Source organism: Leptodactylus fuscus, unplaced genomic scaffold (assembly GCF_031893055.1).
Source record: "Leptodactylus fuscus isolate aLepFus1 unplaced genomic scaffold, aLepFus1.hap2 HAP2_SCAFFOLD_468, whole genome shotgun sequence".
Lineage (NCBI taxonomy): Eukaryota > Metazoa > Chordata > Amphibia > Anura > Leptodactylidae > Leptodactylus > Leptodactylus fuscus.
In genome coordinates this window covers 8188-25248 of record NW_027440494.1, presented here as the reverse complement: position 1 = coordinate 25248, position 17061 = coordinate 8188, and the positions used below count along the sequence as shown (strand labels likewise).

At 54.9% G+C, this 17061-nt stretch overlaps 1 protein-coding gene across 1 annotated transcript in view; it reads right to left on the bottom strand.

The window, feature by feature from the left end:
* Positions 1 to 15201, bottom strand: part of GBA1 (glucosylceramidase beta 1) — a 75278-nt gene extending 60077 nt beyond the window's left edge. Inside the window, exons 1-6 of the mRNA XM_075261840.1 lie at positions 15117 to 15201; positions 3500 to 3691; positions 3277 to 3423; positions 1550 to 1683; positions 1305 to 1477; positions 985 to 1222 (exon numbers count right to left, since the gene is read on the bottom strand). Of these exons, the coding sequence (XP_075117941.1) occupies positions 985 to 1222; positions 1305 to 1477; positions 1550 to 1683; positions 3277 to 3423; positions 3500 to 3691; positions 15117 to 15159 (927 nt within the window). The 5' untranslated portion in view covers positions 15160 to 15201. The remainder of the gene's footprint in view (positions 1 to 984; positions 1223 to 1304; positions 1478 to 1549; positions 1684 to 3276; positions 3424 to 3499; positions 3692 to 15116) is intronic.
* Positions 15202 to 17061: the final 1860 nt, after the last annotated feature.

The following is a 17061-nucleotide window of genomic DNA, read 5'->3' as shown; positions in this document are numbered from 1 at the left end:
TATAATACAGGATAAGTAATGTAATGTATGTACACAGTGACTGTACCAGCAGAATAGTGAGCGCAGCTCTGGAGTATAATACAGAATAAGTAATGTAATGTATGTACACAGTGACTGTACCAGCAGAATAGTGAGCGCAGCTCTGGAGTATCATACAGGATAAGTAATGTAATGTATGCACACAGTGACTGTACCAGCAGAATAATGAGCGCAGCTCTGGAGTATCATACAGGATAAGTAATGTAATGTATGTACACAGTGACTGCACCAGCAGAATAGTGAGCGCAGCTCTGGGGTATAATACAGGATATGTAATGTAATGTATGTACACAGTGACTGCACCAGCAGAATAGTGAGCGCAGCTCTGGGGTATAATACAGGATATGTAATGTAATGTATGTACACAGTGACTGCACCAGCAGAATAGTGAGCGCAGCTCTGGAGTATAATACAGGATAAGTAATGTAATGTATGTACACAGTGACTGCACCAGCAGAATAGTGAGCGCAGCTCTGGAGTATAATACAGGATAAGTAATGTAATGTATGTACACAGTGACTGTACCAGCAGTATAGTGAGCACAGCTCTGGAGTATAATACAGGATAAGTAATGTAATGTATGTACACAGTGACTGTACCAGCAGAATAGTGAGCGCAGCTCTGGAGTATAATACAGGATAAGTAATGTAATGTATGTACACAGTGACTGTACCAGCAGAATAGTGAGGGCAGCTCTGGAGTATAATACAGGATAAGTAATGTAATGTATGTACACAGTGACTGCACCAGCAGAATAGTGAGCGCAGCTCTGGAGTATAATACAGGATAAGTAATGTAATGTATGTACACAGTGACTGCACCAGCAGAATAGTGAGCGCAGCTCTGGGGTATAATACAGGATAAGTAATGTAATGTATGTACACAGTGACTGTACCAGCAGAATAGTGAGCGCAGCTCTGGAGTATAATACAGGGTGTAACTTACCACTTTGGCCCAGTAGGGGAGCAGGATCCGGTTGTCGTCTACAATCATGATTTGGACGTTTTTGTGGGAGCTGTTAGTAAATGTGGGGCCCAGGTCTAAGGCTATGAAGTCTCTCATGAGTTCTGGAGTGAACCCCAAGCACTGGAACGGGTAATCGCTGATCATCCCGGCCGTCGGCTCATTCTCCACGGTCACCGCCCAGAATGTCACATTGTGCTTGGCGTACTCGTCCAAAAACCTAAAGAAAGACATAAAATATTGAGGACCTGGAGGGCAACTTGTCAGTGAAGATGAGTAGGACCAGCAGGGGGCAGCATGACCTGATGAAGTACTGTGCCCAGGTCTTGTAGTACCGGCCTCCTGGAGACCCTTTCAGGGTTCCTCTTCCTGTGATGTTCCCATTGGTCTTCATCCATGGGGGAGCCGTCCAGGGGCTGGCAAACAGGGCGATGGGCCGGCGGGACAAGGCCTGAGCTTTCTGGATCAGGGGGATCTGCGGGTATAAAGGTTGTGTAAACCTAAGGGCTGTGAGCCAGAAGTGCCCCCCCCCCCCCGGTCTTCGCACCTTCAGCCTCAGGTCCTCCTCCTGCAAACTGAAGGTCTCCAGTGCAAAGTCACCCTTCGTGTCCAGGTAAGTGTAGACCCGTATGGAGAAGTCGCAACTGGCCATGGGGACGCGCAGGACACTGTATCCAATCCCTGAGAAACAGGAGACATTGTCACGCCCCTGCGCTCACTGTACCGTCCCCGCACTCACTGCACTGCCCCCAGACATGCTCAGCACCCCCGCACCCACTGTACCGCCCCTGCAATCACTGTACCACCCCCACGCTCACTGCACCGCCCCCAGACATGCCCAGTGCCCCCGCGTTCACTGTACCGCCCCCGCACTCACTGTTCTGCCCCCGAGCTCACCGTACCGCATCTGCAATCACTGTACAGCCCCCACACTCACTGTACAACCCCTGCGCTCACTGCACTGCCCCCGTGCTCACTGTACTGCCCTCGCACTCACTGTACCACCCCCAGACATGCCCAGTGCCCCCGCGCTCACTATACTGCCCCCAAGCTCACTGTACCGTCCTTGCAATCACTGTACCGCCCCCACACTCACTGTATCACCCCCGCGCTCACTGCACTGCCCTCGCACTTACTTTACCGCCCCCAGACATGTCCAGCACCCCCGCGCTCACTGTACCACCCCCGCACTCACTGTACTGCCCCCGAGCTCACCGTCCCGCCCCTGCAATCACTGTACAGCCCCCACACTCACTGTACAACCCCTGCGCTCACTGCACTGCCCCCGCGCTCACTGTACTGCCCCTGCTTACTGTACCACCCTTGTGCTCACTGTACCGCCCCTGCACTCACTGAACCGCCCCTGCACTCACTGAACCACCCTTGCACTCTCTGAACCGCCCCTACACTCACTGTACTGCCCTCGCACTCACTGTACCACCCCCAGACATACCCAGTGCCCCCGCGGCTCACTATACTGCTCCCGAGCTCATCATACTGCCTCTGCGCTCACTTTACCGCCCCCACACTTACTGTACCACCCCCGCTCTCACTGCACTGCCCTCGCACTCACTGTACCGCCCCCAGACATGCCCAGCACCCCCGCACTCACTGTACCGCCCCTGCCATCACTGCACCGCCCCCAGACATGCACAGTGCCCCCGCGCTCACTGTACCGCCCCCGCACTCACTGTACTGCCCCTGCACTCATTGTACCGCCCCCAGACATGCCCAGTGCCCCCGCGCTCAGTGTACTGTCCCCTAGCTCACTGTACCGCCCCTGCAAACACTGTACCACCACCGCACTCACTGCACCACCCCCGCACTCACTGCACCACCCCCGCACTCACTGCACCACTCCCGCACTCACTGCACCACCCCCGCGCTCACTGTACTACCCCTGCTTACTGTACCACCCTTGTGTTCACTGTACCGCCGCCACACTCACTGAACCGCCCCTGCACTCACTGAACCGCCCCCACACTCACTGTACTGCCCCCGCACTTACTGTACAGCCCCTAGACATGCCCAGCACCCCCGCGCTCACTGCACCGCCCCCGCACTCACTGTACAGCCCCCAGACATGCCCAGCGCCCCTGCGCCGCCCCCCAGACACGCCCAGCGCCTCCGCACTCACTGTACCGCCCCAAACATGCCCAGTGCCCCTGCGCTCACTGTACCACCCCATACTTACTGTACCGCCCCCGCACTCAGTGTACCGCCCCTGTGCTCACTGTACCGCCCCCCAGACACACCCAGCGCCCATCCCATCACCTTCATCAGAGAAGTAGGAGCGCAGGAGGTTGTCCCGGGAGCCCGCACTAAGGGCCAGGATGTTCATGGCTGCCGAGTCCGTCACTGCCCCACCAAAGCCCTTCAGGACCTGGAAGCGCTTCTTGTCATTCAGAGTGAGGGTCAGACCTGGTGAGGAGATGGTTAATAGTTAGCAGGGAGGGGTCAGCCCGGCACCCTCTTATCTCATGAGCCCAATTCTTACCAGTAGGCCCTGGCTCCTTCACCATAGGTCCCCCGCTCTGCTCCAGGCGCTTCCCAGACTGGCTGCTCTCGTACACAGTGAAGTTTCCCAGGGCCGGGAGGGTCGTAGGGTCCAGGTCATCGCAGTGGGTGGAGTTACAGGCACAGACCACCGAGCTGTGACCGAAACTCCGCGGAACACAGGGGCGAGAGGCTGCAGAGAGAGGAGCGTATCAATCTCCGAACCGGAGCACCCCAGGGACCCGAGCCCCTGACACCATATACCACACCAGGGGCCACCAACCCCATATACCACCCCAGGGGCTCCTGACACCATATACCACCCCAGGGGCTCCTGACACCATATACCATATACTATTGTCTCTCCTACCTGTGGAGATGCCATGTGCCCTGGACTATTGTCTCCTATCTGTGGAGATGCCACGTGCCCTGGACTATTGTCTCCTATCTGTGGAGATGCCACGTGCCCTGGACTGTTGTCTCTCCTACCTGTGGAGATGCCACGTGTCCTGGACTATTGTCTCTCCTACCTGTGGAGATGCCACGTGCCCTGGACTATTGTCTCTCCTACCTGTGGAGATGCCACGTGTCCTGGACTATTGTCTCTCCTACCTGTGGAGATGCCACGTGCCCTGGACTATTGTCTCTCCTACCTGTGGAGATGCCACGTGCCCTGGACTATTGTCTCTCCTACCTGTGGAGATGCGTGTCCTGGACTATTGTCTCTCCTACCTGTGGAGATGCCATGTGCCCTGGACTATTGTCTCTCCTACCTGTGGAGATACCATGTGCCCTGGACTATTGTCTCCTATCTGTGGAGATGCCACGTGCCCTGGACTATTGTCTCTCCTACCTGTGGACATACCAAGTGCCCTGGATTATTGTCTCTCCTACCTGTGGAGATGCCACGTGCCCTGGACTATTGCCTCTCCTACCTGTGGAGATGCCACGTGCCCTGGACTATTGTCTCTCCTACCTGTGGACATACCATGTGCACTGGACTATTGTCTCTCCTACCTGTGGACATACCACGTGCCCTGGATTATTGTCTCTCTTGCCTGTGGAGATGCCACGTGCCCTGGATTATTGTCTCTCCTGCCTGTGGAGATGCCACGTGCCCTGGACTATTGTCTCTCCTACCTGTGGAGATGCCACGTGCCCTGGATTATTGTCTCTCCTGCCTGTGGAGATGCCACTTGCCCTGGACTATTGTCTCTCCTACCTGTGGAGATGCGTGTCCTGGACTATTGTCTCTCCTACCTGTGGAGATGCCATGTGCCCTGGACTATTGTCTCTCCTACCTATGGAGATGCCACGTGCCCTGGACTATTGTCTCTCCTACCTGTGGAGATGCCACGTGCCCTGGACTATTGTCTCTCCTACCTGTGGACATACCAAGTGCCCTGGACTATTGTCTCTCCTACCTGTGGAGATGCCACGTGTCCTGGACTATTGTCTCTCCTACCTGTGGAGATGCCACGTGTCCTGGACTATTGTCTCTCCTGCCTGTGGAGATGCCACGTGCCCTGGACTATTGTCTCTCCTACCTGTGGAGATGCGTGTCCTGGACTATTGTCTCTCCTACCTGTGGAGATGCCATGTGCCCTGGACTATTGTCTCTCCTACCTGTGGAGATACCATGTGCCCTGGACTATTGTCTCCTATCTGTGGAGATGCCACGTGCCCCTGGACTATTGTCTCTCCTACCTGTGGACATACCAAGTGCCCTGGATATTGTCTCTCCTACCTGTGGAGATGCCACGTGCCCTGGACTATTGCCTCTCCTACCTGTGGGAGATGCCAACGTGCCCTGGACTATTGTCCTCTCCTACCTGTGGACATACCATGTGCACTGGACTATTGTCTCTCCTACCTGTGGACATACCACGTGCCCTGGATTATTGTCTCTCTTGCCTGTGGAGATGCCACGTGCCCTGGATTATTGTCTCTCCTGCCTGTGGAGATGCCACGTGCCTGGACTATTGTCTCTCCTACCTGTGGAGATGCCACGTGCCCTGGATTATTGTCTCTCCTGCCTGTGGAGATGCCACTTGCCCTGGACTATTGTCTCTCCTACCTGTGGAGATGCGTGTCCTGGACTATTGTCTCTCCTACCTGTGGAGATGCCATGTGCCCTGGACTATTGTCTCTCCTACCTATGGAGATGCCACGTGCCCTGGACTATTGTCTCTCCTACCTGTGGAGATGCCACGTGCCCTGGACTATTGTCTCTCCTACCTGTGGACATACCAAGTGCCCTGGACTATTGTCTCTCCTACCTGTGGAGATGCCACGTGTCCTGGACTATTGTCTCTCCTACCTGTGGAGATGCCACGTGTCCTGGACTATTGTCTCTCCTGCCTGTGGAGATGCCACGTGCCCTGGACTATTGTCTCTCCTACCTGTGGAGATACCACGTGCCTTGGACTATTGTCTCACCTGCCTGTGGAGATGCCACGTGCCCTGGACTATTGTCTCTCCTACCTGTGGAGATGCCACGTGCCCTGGACTATTGTCTCTCCTACCTGTGGACATACCATGTGCACTGGACTATTGTCTCTCCTACCTGTGGACATACCACGTGCCCTGGACTATTGTCTCTCCTACCTGTGGACATACCAAGTGCCCTGGATTATTGTCTCTCCTACCTGTGGAGATGCCACGTGCCCTGGACTATTGTCTCTCTTACCTGTGGACATACCACGTGCCCTGGACTATTGTCTCTCCTGCCTGTGGAGATACCACGTGCCCTGGACTATTGTCTCTCCTACCTGTGGTCATGTGCCCTGGACTATTGTCTCTCCTACCTGTGGAGATGCCACGTTGCCCTGGACTATTGTCTCTCTCCTACCTGTGGAGATGCCACGTGCCCTGGACTATTGTCTCTCCCTACCTGTGGAGAATGCCATGTGCCCTGGACTATTGTCTCTCCTACCTGTGGAGATGCCACGTGTCCTGGACTATTGTCTCTCCTACCTGTGGAGATGCCACGTGCCCTGGACTATTGTCTCTCCTTCCTGTGGACATACCAAGTGCCCTGGACTATTGTCTCTCCTACCTGTGGAGATGCCACGTGCTCTGGACTATTGTCTCTCCTACCTGTGGAGATGCCACGTGCCCTGGACTATTGTCTCTCCTACCTGTGGAGATGCCACGTGCCCTGGACTATTGTCTCTCCTACCTGTGGACATACCATGTGCCCTGGACTATTGTCTCTCCTACCTGTGGAGATGCCACGTGCCCTGGACTATTGTCTCTCTCCTACCTGTGGAGATGCCACGTGTCCTGGACTATTGTCTCTCCTACCTGTGGACATACCATGTGCCCTGGACTATTGTCTCTCCTACCTGTGGAGATGCCACGTGCCCTGGACTATTGTCTCTCCTACCTGTGGACATACCATGTGCCCTGGACTATTGTCTCTCCTACCTGTGGAGATGCCACGTGCCCTGGACTATTGTCTCTCCTACCTGTGGAGATGCCACGTGCCCTGGACTATTGTCTCTCCTACCTGTGGAGATGCCACGTGTCCTGGACTATTGTCTCTCCTACCTGTGGAGATGCCACGTGTCCCTGGACTATTGTCTCTCCTACCTGTGGAGATGCCACGTGTCCTGGACTATTGTCTCTCCTACCTGTGGAGATGCCACGTGCCCTGGACTATTGTCTCTCCTTCCTGTGGACATACCAAGTGCCCTGGACTATTGTCTCTCCTACCTGTGGAGATGCCACGTGCCCTGGACTATTGTCTCTCCTACCTGTGGAGATGCCACGTGCCCTGGACTATTGTCTCTCCTACCTGTGGAGATGCCACGTGCCCTGGACTATTGTCTCTCCTACCTGTGGACATACCATGTGCCCTGGACTATTGTCTCTCCTACCTGTGGAGATGCCACGTGCCCTGGACTATTGTCTCTCCTACCTGTGGAGATGCCACGTGTCCTGGACTATTGTCTCTCCTACCTGTGGACATACCATGTGCCCTGGACTATTGTCTCTCCTACCTGTGGAGATGCCACGTGCCCTGGACTATTGTCTCTCCTACCTGTGGACATACCATGTGCCCTGGACTATTGTCTCTCCTACCTGTGGAGATGCCACGTGCCCTGGACTATTGTCTCTCCTACCTGTGGACATACCAAGTGCCCTGGACTATTGTCTCTCCTACCTGTGGAGATGCCACGTGTCCTGGACTATTGTCTCTCCTACCTGTGGAGATGCCACGTGTCCTGGACTATTGTCTCTCCTGCCTGTGGAGATGCCACGTGCCCTGGACTATTGTCTCTCCTACCTGTGGAGATACCACGTGCCTTGGACTATTGTCTCACCTGCCTGTGGAGATGCCACGTGCCCTGGACTATTGTCTCTCCTACCTGTGGAGATGCCACGTGCCCTGGACTATTGTCTCTCCTACCTGTGGACATACCATGTGCACTGGACTATTGTCTCTCCTACCTGTGGACATACCACGTGCCCTGGACTATTGTCTCTCCTACCTGTGGACATACCAAGTGCCCTGGATTATTGTCTCTCCTACCTGTGGAGATGCCACGTGCCCTGGACTATTGTCTCTCTTACCTGTGGACATACCACGTGCCCTGGACTATTGTCTCTCCTGCCTGTGGAGATACCACGTGCCCTGGACTATTGTCTCTCCTACCTGTGGAGATGCCATGTGCCCTGGACTATTGTCTCTCCTACCTGTGGAGATGCCACGTGCCCTGGACTATTGTCTCTCCTACCTGTGGAGATGCCACGTGCCCTGGGACTATTGTCTCTCCTACCTGTGGAGATGCCATGTGCCCTGGACTATTGTCTCTCCTACCTGTGGAGATGCCACGTGCCTTGGACTATTGTCTCACCTGCCTGTGGAGATGCCACGTGCCCTGGACTATTGTCTCTCCTACCTGTGGAGATGCCACGTGCCCTGGACTATTGTCTCTCCTACCTGTGGACATACCATGTGCACTGGACTATTGTCTCTCCTACCTGTGGACATACCACGTGCCCTGGACTATTGTCTCTCCTACCTGTGGACATACCAAGTGCCCTGGATTATTGTCTCTCCTACCTGTGGAGATGCCACGTGCCCTGGACTATTGTCTCTCTTACCTGTGGACATACCACGTGCCCTGGACTATTGTCTCTCCTGCCTGTGGAGATACCACGTGCCCTGGACTATTGTCTCTCCTACCTGTGGAGATGCCATGTGCCCTGGACTATTGTCTCTCCTACCTGTGGAGATGCCACGTGCCCCTGGACTATTGTCTCTCCTACCTGTGGAGATGCCACGTGCCCTGGACTATTGTCTCTCCTACCTGTGGAGATGCCATGTGCCCTGGACTATTGTCTCTCCTACCTGTGGAGATGCCACGTGTCCTGGACTATTGTCTCTCCTACCTGTGGAGATGCCACGTGCCCTGGACTATTGTCTCTCCTTCCTGTGGACATACCAAGTGCCCTGGACTATTGTCTCTCCTACCTGTGGAGATGCCACGTGCCCTGGACTATTGTCTCTCCTACCTGTGGAGATGCCACGTGCCCTGGACTATTGTCTCTCCTACCTGTGGAGATGCCACGTGCCCTGGACTATTGTCTCTCCTACCTGTGGACATACCATGTGCCCTGGACTATTGTCTCTCCTACCTGTGGAGATGCCACGTGCCCTGGACTATTGTCTCTCCTACCTGTGGAGATGCCACGTGTCCTGGACTATTGTCTCTCCTACCTGTGGACATACCATGTGCCCTGGACTATTGTCTCTCCTACCTGTGGAGATGCCACGTGCCCTGGACTATTGTCTCTCCTACCTGTGGACATACCATGTGCCCTGGACTATTGTCTCTCCTACCTGTGGAGATGCCACGTGCCCTGGACTATTGTCTCTCCTACCTGTGGAGATGCCACGTGCCCTGGACTATTGTCTCTCCTACCTGTGGAGATGCCACGTGTCCTGGACTATTGTCTCTCCTACCTGTGGAGATGCCACGTGTCCTGGACTATTGTCTCTCCTACCTGTGGAGATGCCACGTGTCCTGGACTATTGTCTCTCCTACCTGTGGAGATGCCACGTGCCCTGGACTATTGTCTCTCCTTCCTGTGGACATACCAAGTGCCCTGGACTATTGTCTCTCCTACCTGTGGAGATGCCACGTGCCCTGGACTATTGTCTCTCCTACCTGTGGAGATGCCACGTGCCCTGGACTATTGTCTCTCCCCTACCTGTGGAGATGCCACGTGCCCTGGACTATTGTCTCTCCTACCTGTGGACATACCATGTGCCCTGGACTATTGTCTCTCCTACCTGTGGAGATGCCACGTGCCCTGGACTATTGTCTCTCCTACCTGTGGAGATGCCACGTGTCCTGGACTATTGTCTCTCCTACCTGTGGACATACCATGTGCCCTGGACTATTGTCTCTCCTACCTGTGGAGATGCCACGTGCCCTGGACTATTGTCTCTCCTACCTGTGGACATACCATGTGCCCTGGACTATTGTCTCTCCTACCTGTGGAGATGCCACGTGCCCTGGACTATTGTCTCTCCTACCTGTGGAGATGCCACGTGCCCTGGACTATTGTCTCTCCTACCTGTGGAGATGCCACGTGTCCTGGACTATTGTCTCTCCTACCTGTGGACATACCAAGTGCCCTGGACTATTGTCTCTCCTACCTGTGGAGATGCCACGTGTCCTGGACTATTGTCTCTCCTACCTGTGGAGATGCCACGTGTCCTGGACTATTGTCTCTCCTGCCTGTGGAGATGCCACGTGCCCTGGACTATTGTCTCTCCTACCTGTGGAGATACCACGTGCCTTGGACTATTGTCTCACCTGCCTGTGGAGATGCCACGTGCCCTGGACTATTGTCTCTCCTACCTGTGGAGATGCCACGTGCCCTGGACTATTGTCTCTCCTACCTGTGGACATACCATGTGCACTGGACTATTGTCTCTCCTACCTGTGGACATACCACGTGCCCTGGACTATTGTCTCTCCTACCTGTGGACATACCAAGTGCCCTGGATTATTGTCTCTCCTACCTGTGGAGATGCCACGTGCCCTGGACTATTGTCTCTCTTACCTGTGGACATACCACGTGCCCTGGACTATTGTCTCTCCTGCCTGTGGAGATACCACGTGCCCTGGACTATTGTCTCTCCTACCTGTGGAGATGCCATGTGCCCTGGACTATTGTCTCTCCTACCTGTGGAGATGCCACGTGCCCTGGACTATTGTCTCTCCTACCTGTGGAGATGCCACGTGCCCTGGACTATTGTCTCTCCTACCTGTGGAGATGCCATGTGCCCTGGACTATTGTCTCTCCTACCTGTGGAGATGCCACGTGTCCTGGACTATTGTCTCTCCTACCTGTGGAGATGCCACGTGCCCTGGACTATTGTCTCTCCTTCCTGTGGACATACCAAGTGCCCTGGACTATTGTCTCTCCTACCTGTGGAGATGCCACGTGCCCTGGACTATTGTCTCTCCTACCTGTGGAGATGCCACGTGCCCTGGACTATTGTCTCTCCTACCTGTGGAGATGCCACGTGCCCTGGACTATTGTCTCTCCTACCTGTGGACATACCATGTGCCCTGGACTATTGTCTCTCCTACCTGTGGAGATGCCACGTGCCCTGGACTATTGTCTCTCCTACCTGTGGAGATGCCACGTGTCCTGGACTATTGTCTCTCCTACCTGTGGACATACCATGTGCCCTGGACTATTGTCTCTCCTACCTGTGGAGATGCCACGTGCCCTGGACTATTGTCTCTCCTACCTGTGGACATACCATGTGCCCTGGACTATTGTCTCTCCTACCTGTGGAGATGCCACGTGCCCTGGACTATTGTCTCTCCTACCTGTGGAGATGCCACGTGCCCTGGACTATTGTCTCTCCTACCTGTGGAGATGCCACGTGTCCTGGACTATTGTCTCTCCTACCTGTGGAGATGCCACGTGTCCTGGACTATTGTCTCTCCTACCTGTGGAGATGCCACGTGTCCTGGACTATTGTCTCTCCTACCTGTGGAGATGCCACGTGTCCTGGACTATTGTCTCTCCTACCTGTGGAGATGCCATGTGCCCTGGACTATTGTCTCTCCTACCTGTGGAGATGCCACGTGTCCTGGACTATTGTCCTCTCCTACCTGTGGAGATGCCATGTGCCCTGGACTATTGTCTCTCCTACCTGTGGAGATGCCATGTGCCCTGGACTATTGTCTCTCCTGCCTGTGGAGATGCCACGTGTCCTGGACTATTGTCTCTCCTACCTGTGGAGATGCCATGTGCCCTGGACTATTGTCTCTCCTACCTGTGGAGATGCCACGTGTCCTGGACTATTGTCTCTCCTACCTGTGGAGATGCCATGTGCCCTGGACTATTGTCTCTCCTACCTGTGGAGATGCCATGTGCCCTGGACTATTGTCTCTCCTGCCTGTGGAGATGCCATGTGCCCTGGACTATTGTCTCTCCTACCTGTGGAGATGCCACGTGCCCTGGACTATTGTCTCTCCTGCCTGTGGAGATGCCACGTGCCCTGGACTATTGTCTCTTCTACCTGTGGAGATGCCACGTGCCCTGGGACTATTCTGTTAATGGGGAAACCAACCCCCTACAATCTGAGGACTACTTAAGGACTGTTCGCATGTGCCCTGGATTCTATGAGAAGGACATCCAGCGACCCAGCCGGGTATATTCCTGTCTCTAATCTTTATGTCTCTTTCTCCTGCTGTATCTTACCTTTCTGTATCCGCCGGCATATATCTCTAGGTATGTCGGCTGTCTAGTTCCGACCCTCTGGGGTTAATAAATATATAATACTTTCTAAAGCTCGTCTCATATTATCCTATAGACCCGGTCAGTGTCAGGTGAGAGCGGACAGGAAAGGTAAGAAGGTGAGCGCAGGCGTGCCCGTGACTAGGCAAAGTGGCTGTGGCCAGATCCTCTGACATGGGGGCCGGCCGCTGCGTATCCTCCACACCGCCCCAGTGGCCCCTGACACCATATATCACCCCCAGTGGCCCCTGACACCATATATCACCCCAGTGGCCCCTGACACCATATATCAATCCAGTGGCCCCTGACACCATATATCACCCCAGTGGCCCCTGACACCATATATTACCCCAGTGGCCCCTGACACCATATACCACCCCAGTGGCCCCTGACACCATATACCACCCCAGTGGCCCCTGACACCATATATTACCCCAGTGGACCCTGACACCATATACCACCCCAGTGGCCCCTGACACCATATATCACCCCAGTGGCCCCTGACACCATATATCAATCCAGTGGCCCCTGACACCATATATCACCCCAGTGGCCCCTGACACCATATATTACCCCAGTGGACCCTGACACCATATACCACCCCAGTGGCCCCTGACACCATATATCACCCCAGTGGCCCCTGACACCATATATCAATCCAGTGGCCCCTGACACCATATATCACCCCAGTGGCCCCTGACACCATATATCACCCCAGTGGCCCCTGACACCATATATCACCCCAGTGGCCCCTGACACCATATAGCACCCCAGTGGCCCCTGACACCATATATCACCCCAGTGGCCCCTGACACCATATATCAATCCAGTGGCCCCTGACACCATATATCACCCCAGTGGCCCCTGACACCATATATCACCCCAGTGGCCCCTGACACCATATATCAATCCAGTGGCCCCTGACACCATATACCACCCCAGTGGCCCCTGACACCATATACCACCCCAGTGGCCCCTGACACCATATACCACCCCAGTGGCCCCTGACACCATATATTACCCCAGTGGACCCTGACACCATATACCACCCCCAGTGGCCCCTGACACCATATATCACCCCAGTGGCCCCTGACACCATATATCACCCCAGTGGCCCCTGACACCATATATCACCCCCAGTGGCCCCTGACACCATATATCACCCCAGTGGCCCCTGACACCATAATATCACCCCAGTGGGCCCCTGACACCATATACCACCCCAGTGGCCCCTGACACCATATATCACCCCAGTGGCCCCTGACACCATATATCACCCCCAGTGGCCCCTGACACCATATATCACCCCAGTGGCCCCTGACACCATATACCACCCCAGTGGCCCCTGACATCATATATCACCCCAGTGGCCCCTGACACCATATACCACCCCAGTGGCCCCTGACACCATATATCACCCCAGTGGCCCCTGACACCATGTGTGACCCCAGTGGCCCCTGACATCATATATCACCCCAGTGGCCCCTGACACCATATACCACCCCAGTGGCCCCTGACACCATATATCACCCCAGTGGCCCCTGACACCATATATCAACCCCAGTGGCCCCTGACACCATATATCAATCCAGTGGCCCCTGACACCATATACCACCCCAGTGGCCCCTGACACCATATACCACCCCAGTGGCCCCTGACACCATATACCACCCCCAGTGGCCCCTGACACCATATACCACCCCAGTGGCCCCTGACACCATATATCAATCCAGTGGCCCCTGACACCATATACCACCCCAGTGGCCCCTGACACCATATATTACCCCAGTGGACCCTGACACCATATACCACCCCAGTGGCCCCCTGACACCATATATCACCCCAGTGGCCCCTGACACCATATATCACCCCAGTGGCCCCTGACACCATATATCACCCCAGTGGCCCCTGACACCATATATCACCCCAGTGGCCCCTGACACCATATATCATCCCAGTGGCCCCTGACACCATATACCACCCCAGTGGCCCCCTGACACCATATACCACCCCAGTGGCCCCTGACACCATATATCACCCCAGTGGCCCCTGACACCATATATCACCCCAGTGGCCCCTGACACCATATATCACCCCAGTGGCCCCTGACACCATATATCACCCCAGTGGCCCCTGACACCATATATCACCCCAGTGGCCCCTGACACCATATATCACCCCAGTGGCCCCTGACACCATATATCACCCCAGTGGCCCCTGACACCATATATCACCCCCAGTGGCCCCTGACACCATATATCACCCCAGTGGCCCCTGACACCATATACCACCCCAATGGCCCCTGACACCATATATTACCCCAGTGGACCCTGACACCATATACCACCCCAGTGGCCCCTGACACCATATATCACCCCAGTGGACCCTGACACCATATATCACCCCAGTGGCCCCTGACACCATGTGTGACCCCAGTGGCCCCTGACATCATATATCACCCCAGTGGCCCCTGACACCATATACCACCCCAGTGGCCCCTGACACCATATATCACCCCAGTGGCCCCTGACACCATGTGTGACCCCCAGTGGCCCCTGACATCATATATCACCCCAGTGGCCCCTGACACCATATACCACCCCAGTGGCCCCTGACACCATATATCACCCCCAGTGGCCCCTGACACCATATACCACCCCAGTGGCCCCTGACACCATATACCACCCCAGTGGGCCCCTGACACCATATATCACCCCCAGTGGCCCCTGACACCATATATCACCCCAGTGGCCCCTGACACCTCGCAACACCAAACGGTCCCCAACAACGATTATAACTTCAGGGTCCTGTCCTGTACCCGGGGCCGCAGAATCCCTCACCTTCAGCTCCTGAGAGCAGCAGTAGGACAACAACACCCAGCATGGCCGACACCAGGACGTCTGAATAGAACTCTAGAAAACAAACACTTCCTGGTCATGTGACACAGACCGAGCATGTGACCAGTCATGTGACCAGGAGGAGGCGGGAAAAGGAGCAGAGAGAGGAGGCTGAGAGGAGGAGGAGGACACACAGTGGTGGAAGCAGGAATAGCGGAGCACCGTGACTGACACCGAGGACCCCAAAAAACTGACCCCCCCCACAATCCTGCCCACACTATTACACCCCATAGTGGCCCCTGCACACAGTATTATCCCCCATAGTGGCCCCTGCACACAGTATTATCCCCCATAGTGGGCCCCTGCACACAGTATTATCCCCCATAGTGGCCCCTGCACACAGTATTATCCCCCATAGTGGCCCCCTGCACACAGTATTATGTCCCCATAGTGGTCCCTGCACACAGTATTATGTCCCATAGTGGCCCCTGCACACAGTATTATGTCCCATAGTGGCCCCTGCACACAGTATTATGTCCCATAGTGGCCCCTGCACACAGTATTATCCTCCATAGTGGTCCCCTGCACACAGTATTATGTCCCATAGTGGCCCCTGCACACAGTATTATGTCCCATAGTGACCCCTGCACACAGTATTATGTCCCATAGTGGCCCCTGCACACAGTATTATGTCCCCATAGTGGCCCCTGCACACAGTATTATGTCCATAGTGGCCCCTGCACACAGTATTATCCCCCATAGTGGCCCCTGCACACAGTATTATGTCCCATAGTGGCCCCTGCACACAGTATTATCCCCCATAGTGGCCCCTGCACACAGTATTATGTCTCATAGTGGCCCCTGCACACAGTATTATGTCCCATAGTGGCCCCTGCACACAGTATTATCCCCCATAGTGGCCCCTGTACACAGTATTATCCCCCATAGTGGCCCCTGCACACAGTATTATGTCCCATAGTGGCCCCTGCACACAGTATTATGTCCCATAGTGGCCCCTGCACACAGTATTATCCCCCATAAGTGGCCCCTGCACACAGTATTATGTCCCATAGTGGTCCCTGCACACAGTATTATGTCCCATAGTGGCCCCTGCACACAGTATTATGTCCCATAGTGGCCCCTGCACACAGTATTATGTCCCATAGTGGCCCCTGCACACAGTATTATGTCCCATAGTGGTCCCTGCACACAGTATTATGTCCCATAGTGGCCCCTGCACACAGTATTATGTCCCATAGTGGCCCCTGCACACAGTATTATCCCCCATAGTGGCCCCTGCACACAGTATTATCCCCCATAGTGACCCCTGCACACAGTATTATCCCCCATAGTGGCCCCTGCACACAGTATTATCCCCCATAGTGGCCCCTGCACACAGTATTATATCCCATAGTGGCCCCTGCACACAGTATTATGTCCCATAGTGGCCCCTGCACACAGTATTATCCCCCATAGTGGCCCCTGCACACAGTATTATCCCCCATAGTGACCCCTGCACACAGTATTATCCCCCATAGTGGCCCCTGCACACAGTATTATGTCCCATAGTGGCCCCTGCACACAGTATTATCCCCCATAGTGGCCCCTGCACACAGTATTATGTCCCATAGTGGCCCCTGCACACAGTATTATGTCCCATAGTGGTCCCTGCACACAGTATTATGTCCCATAGTGGCCCCTGCACACAGTATTATCCCCCATAGTGGCCCCTGCACACAGTATTATGTCCCATAGTGGCCCCTGCACACAGTATTATCCCCCATAGTGGCCCCTGCACACAGTATTATGTCCCATAGTGGCCCCTGCACACAGTATTATCCCCCATAGTGACCCCTGCACACAGTATTATCCCCCATAGTGGCCCCTGCACACAGTATTATCCCCCATAGTGGCCCCTGCACACAGTATTATGTCCCATAGTGGCCCC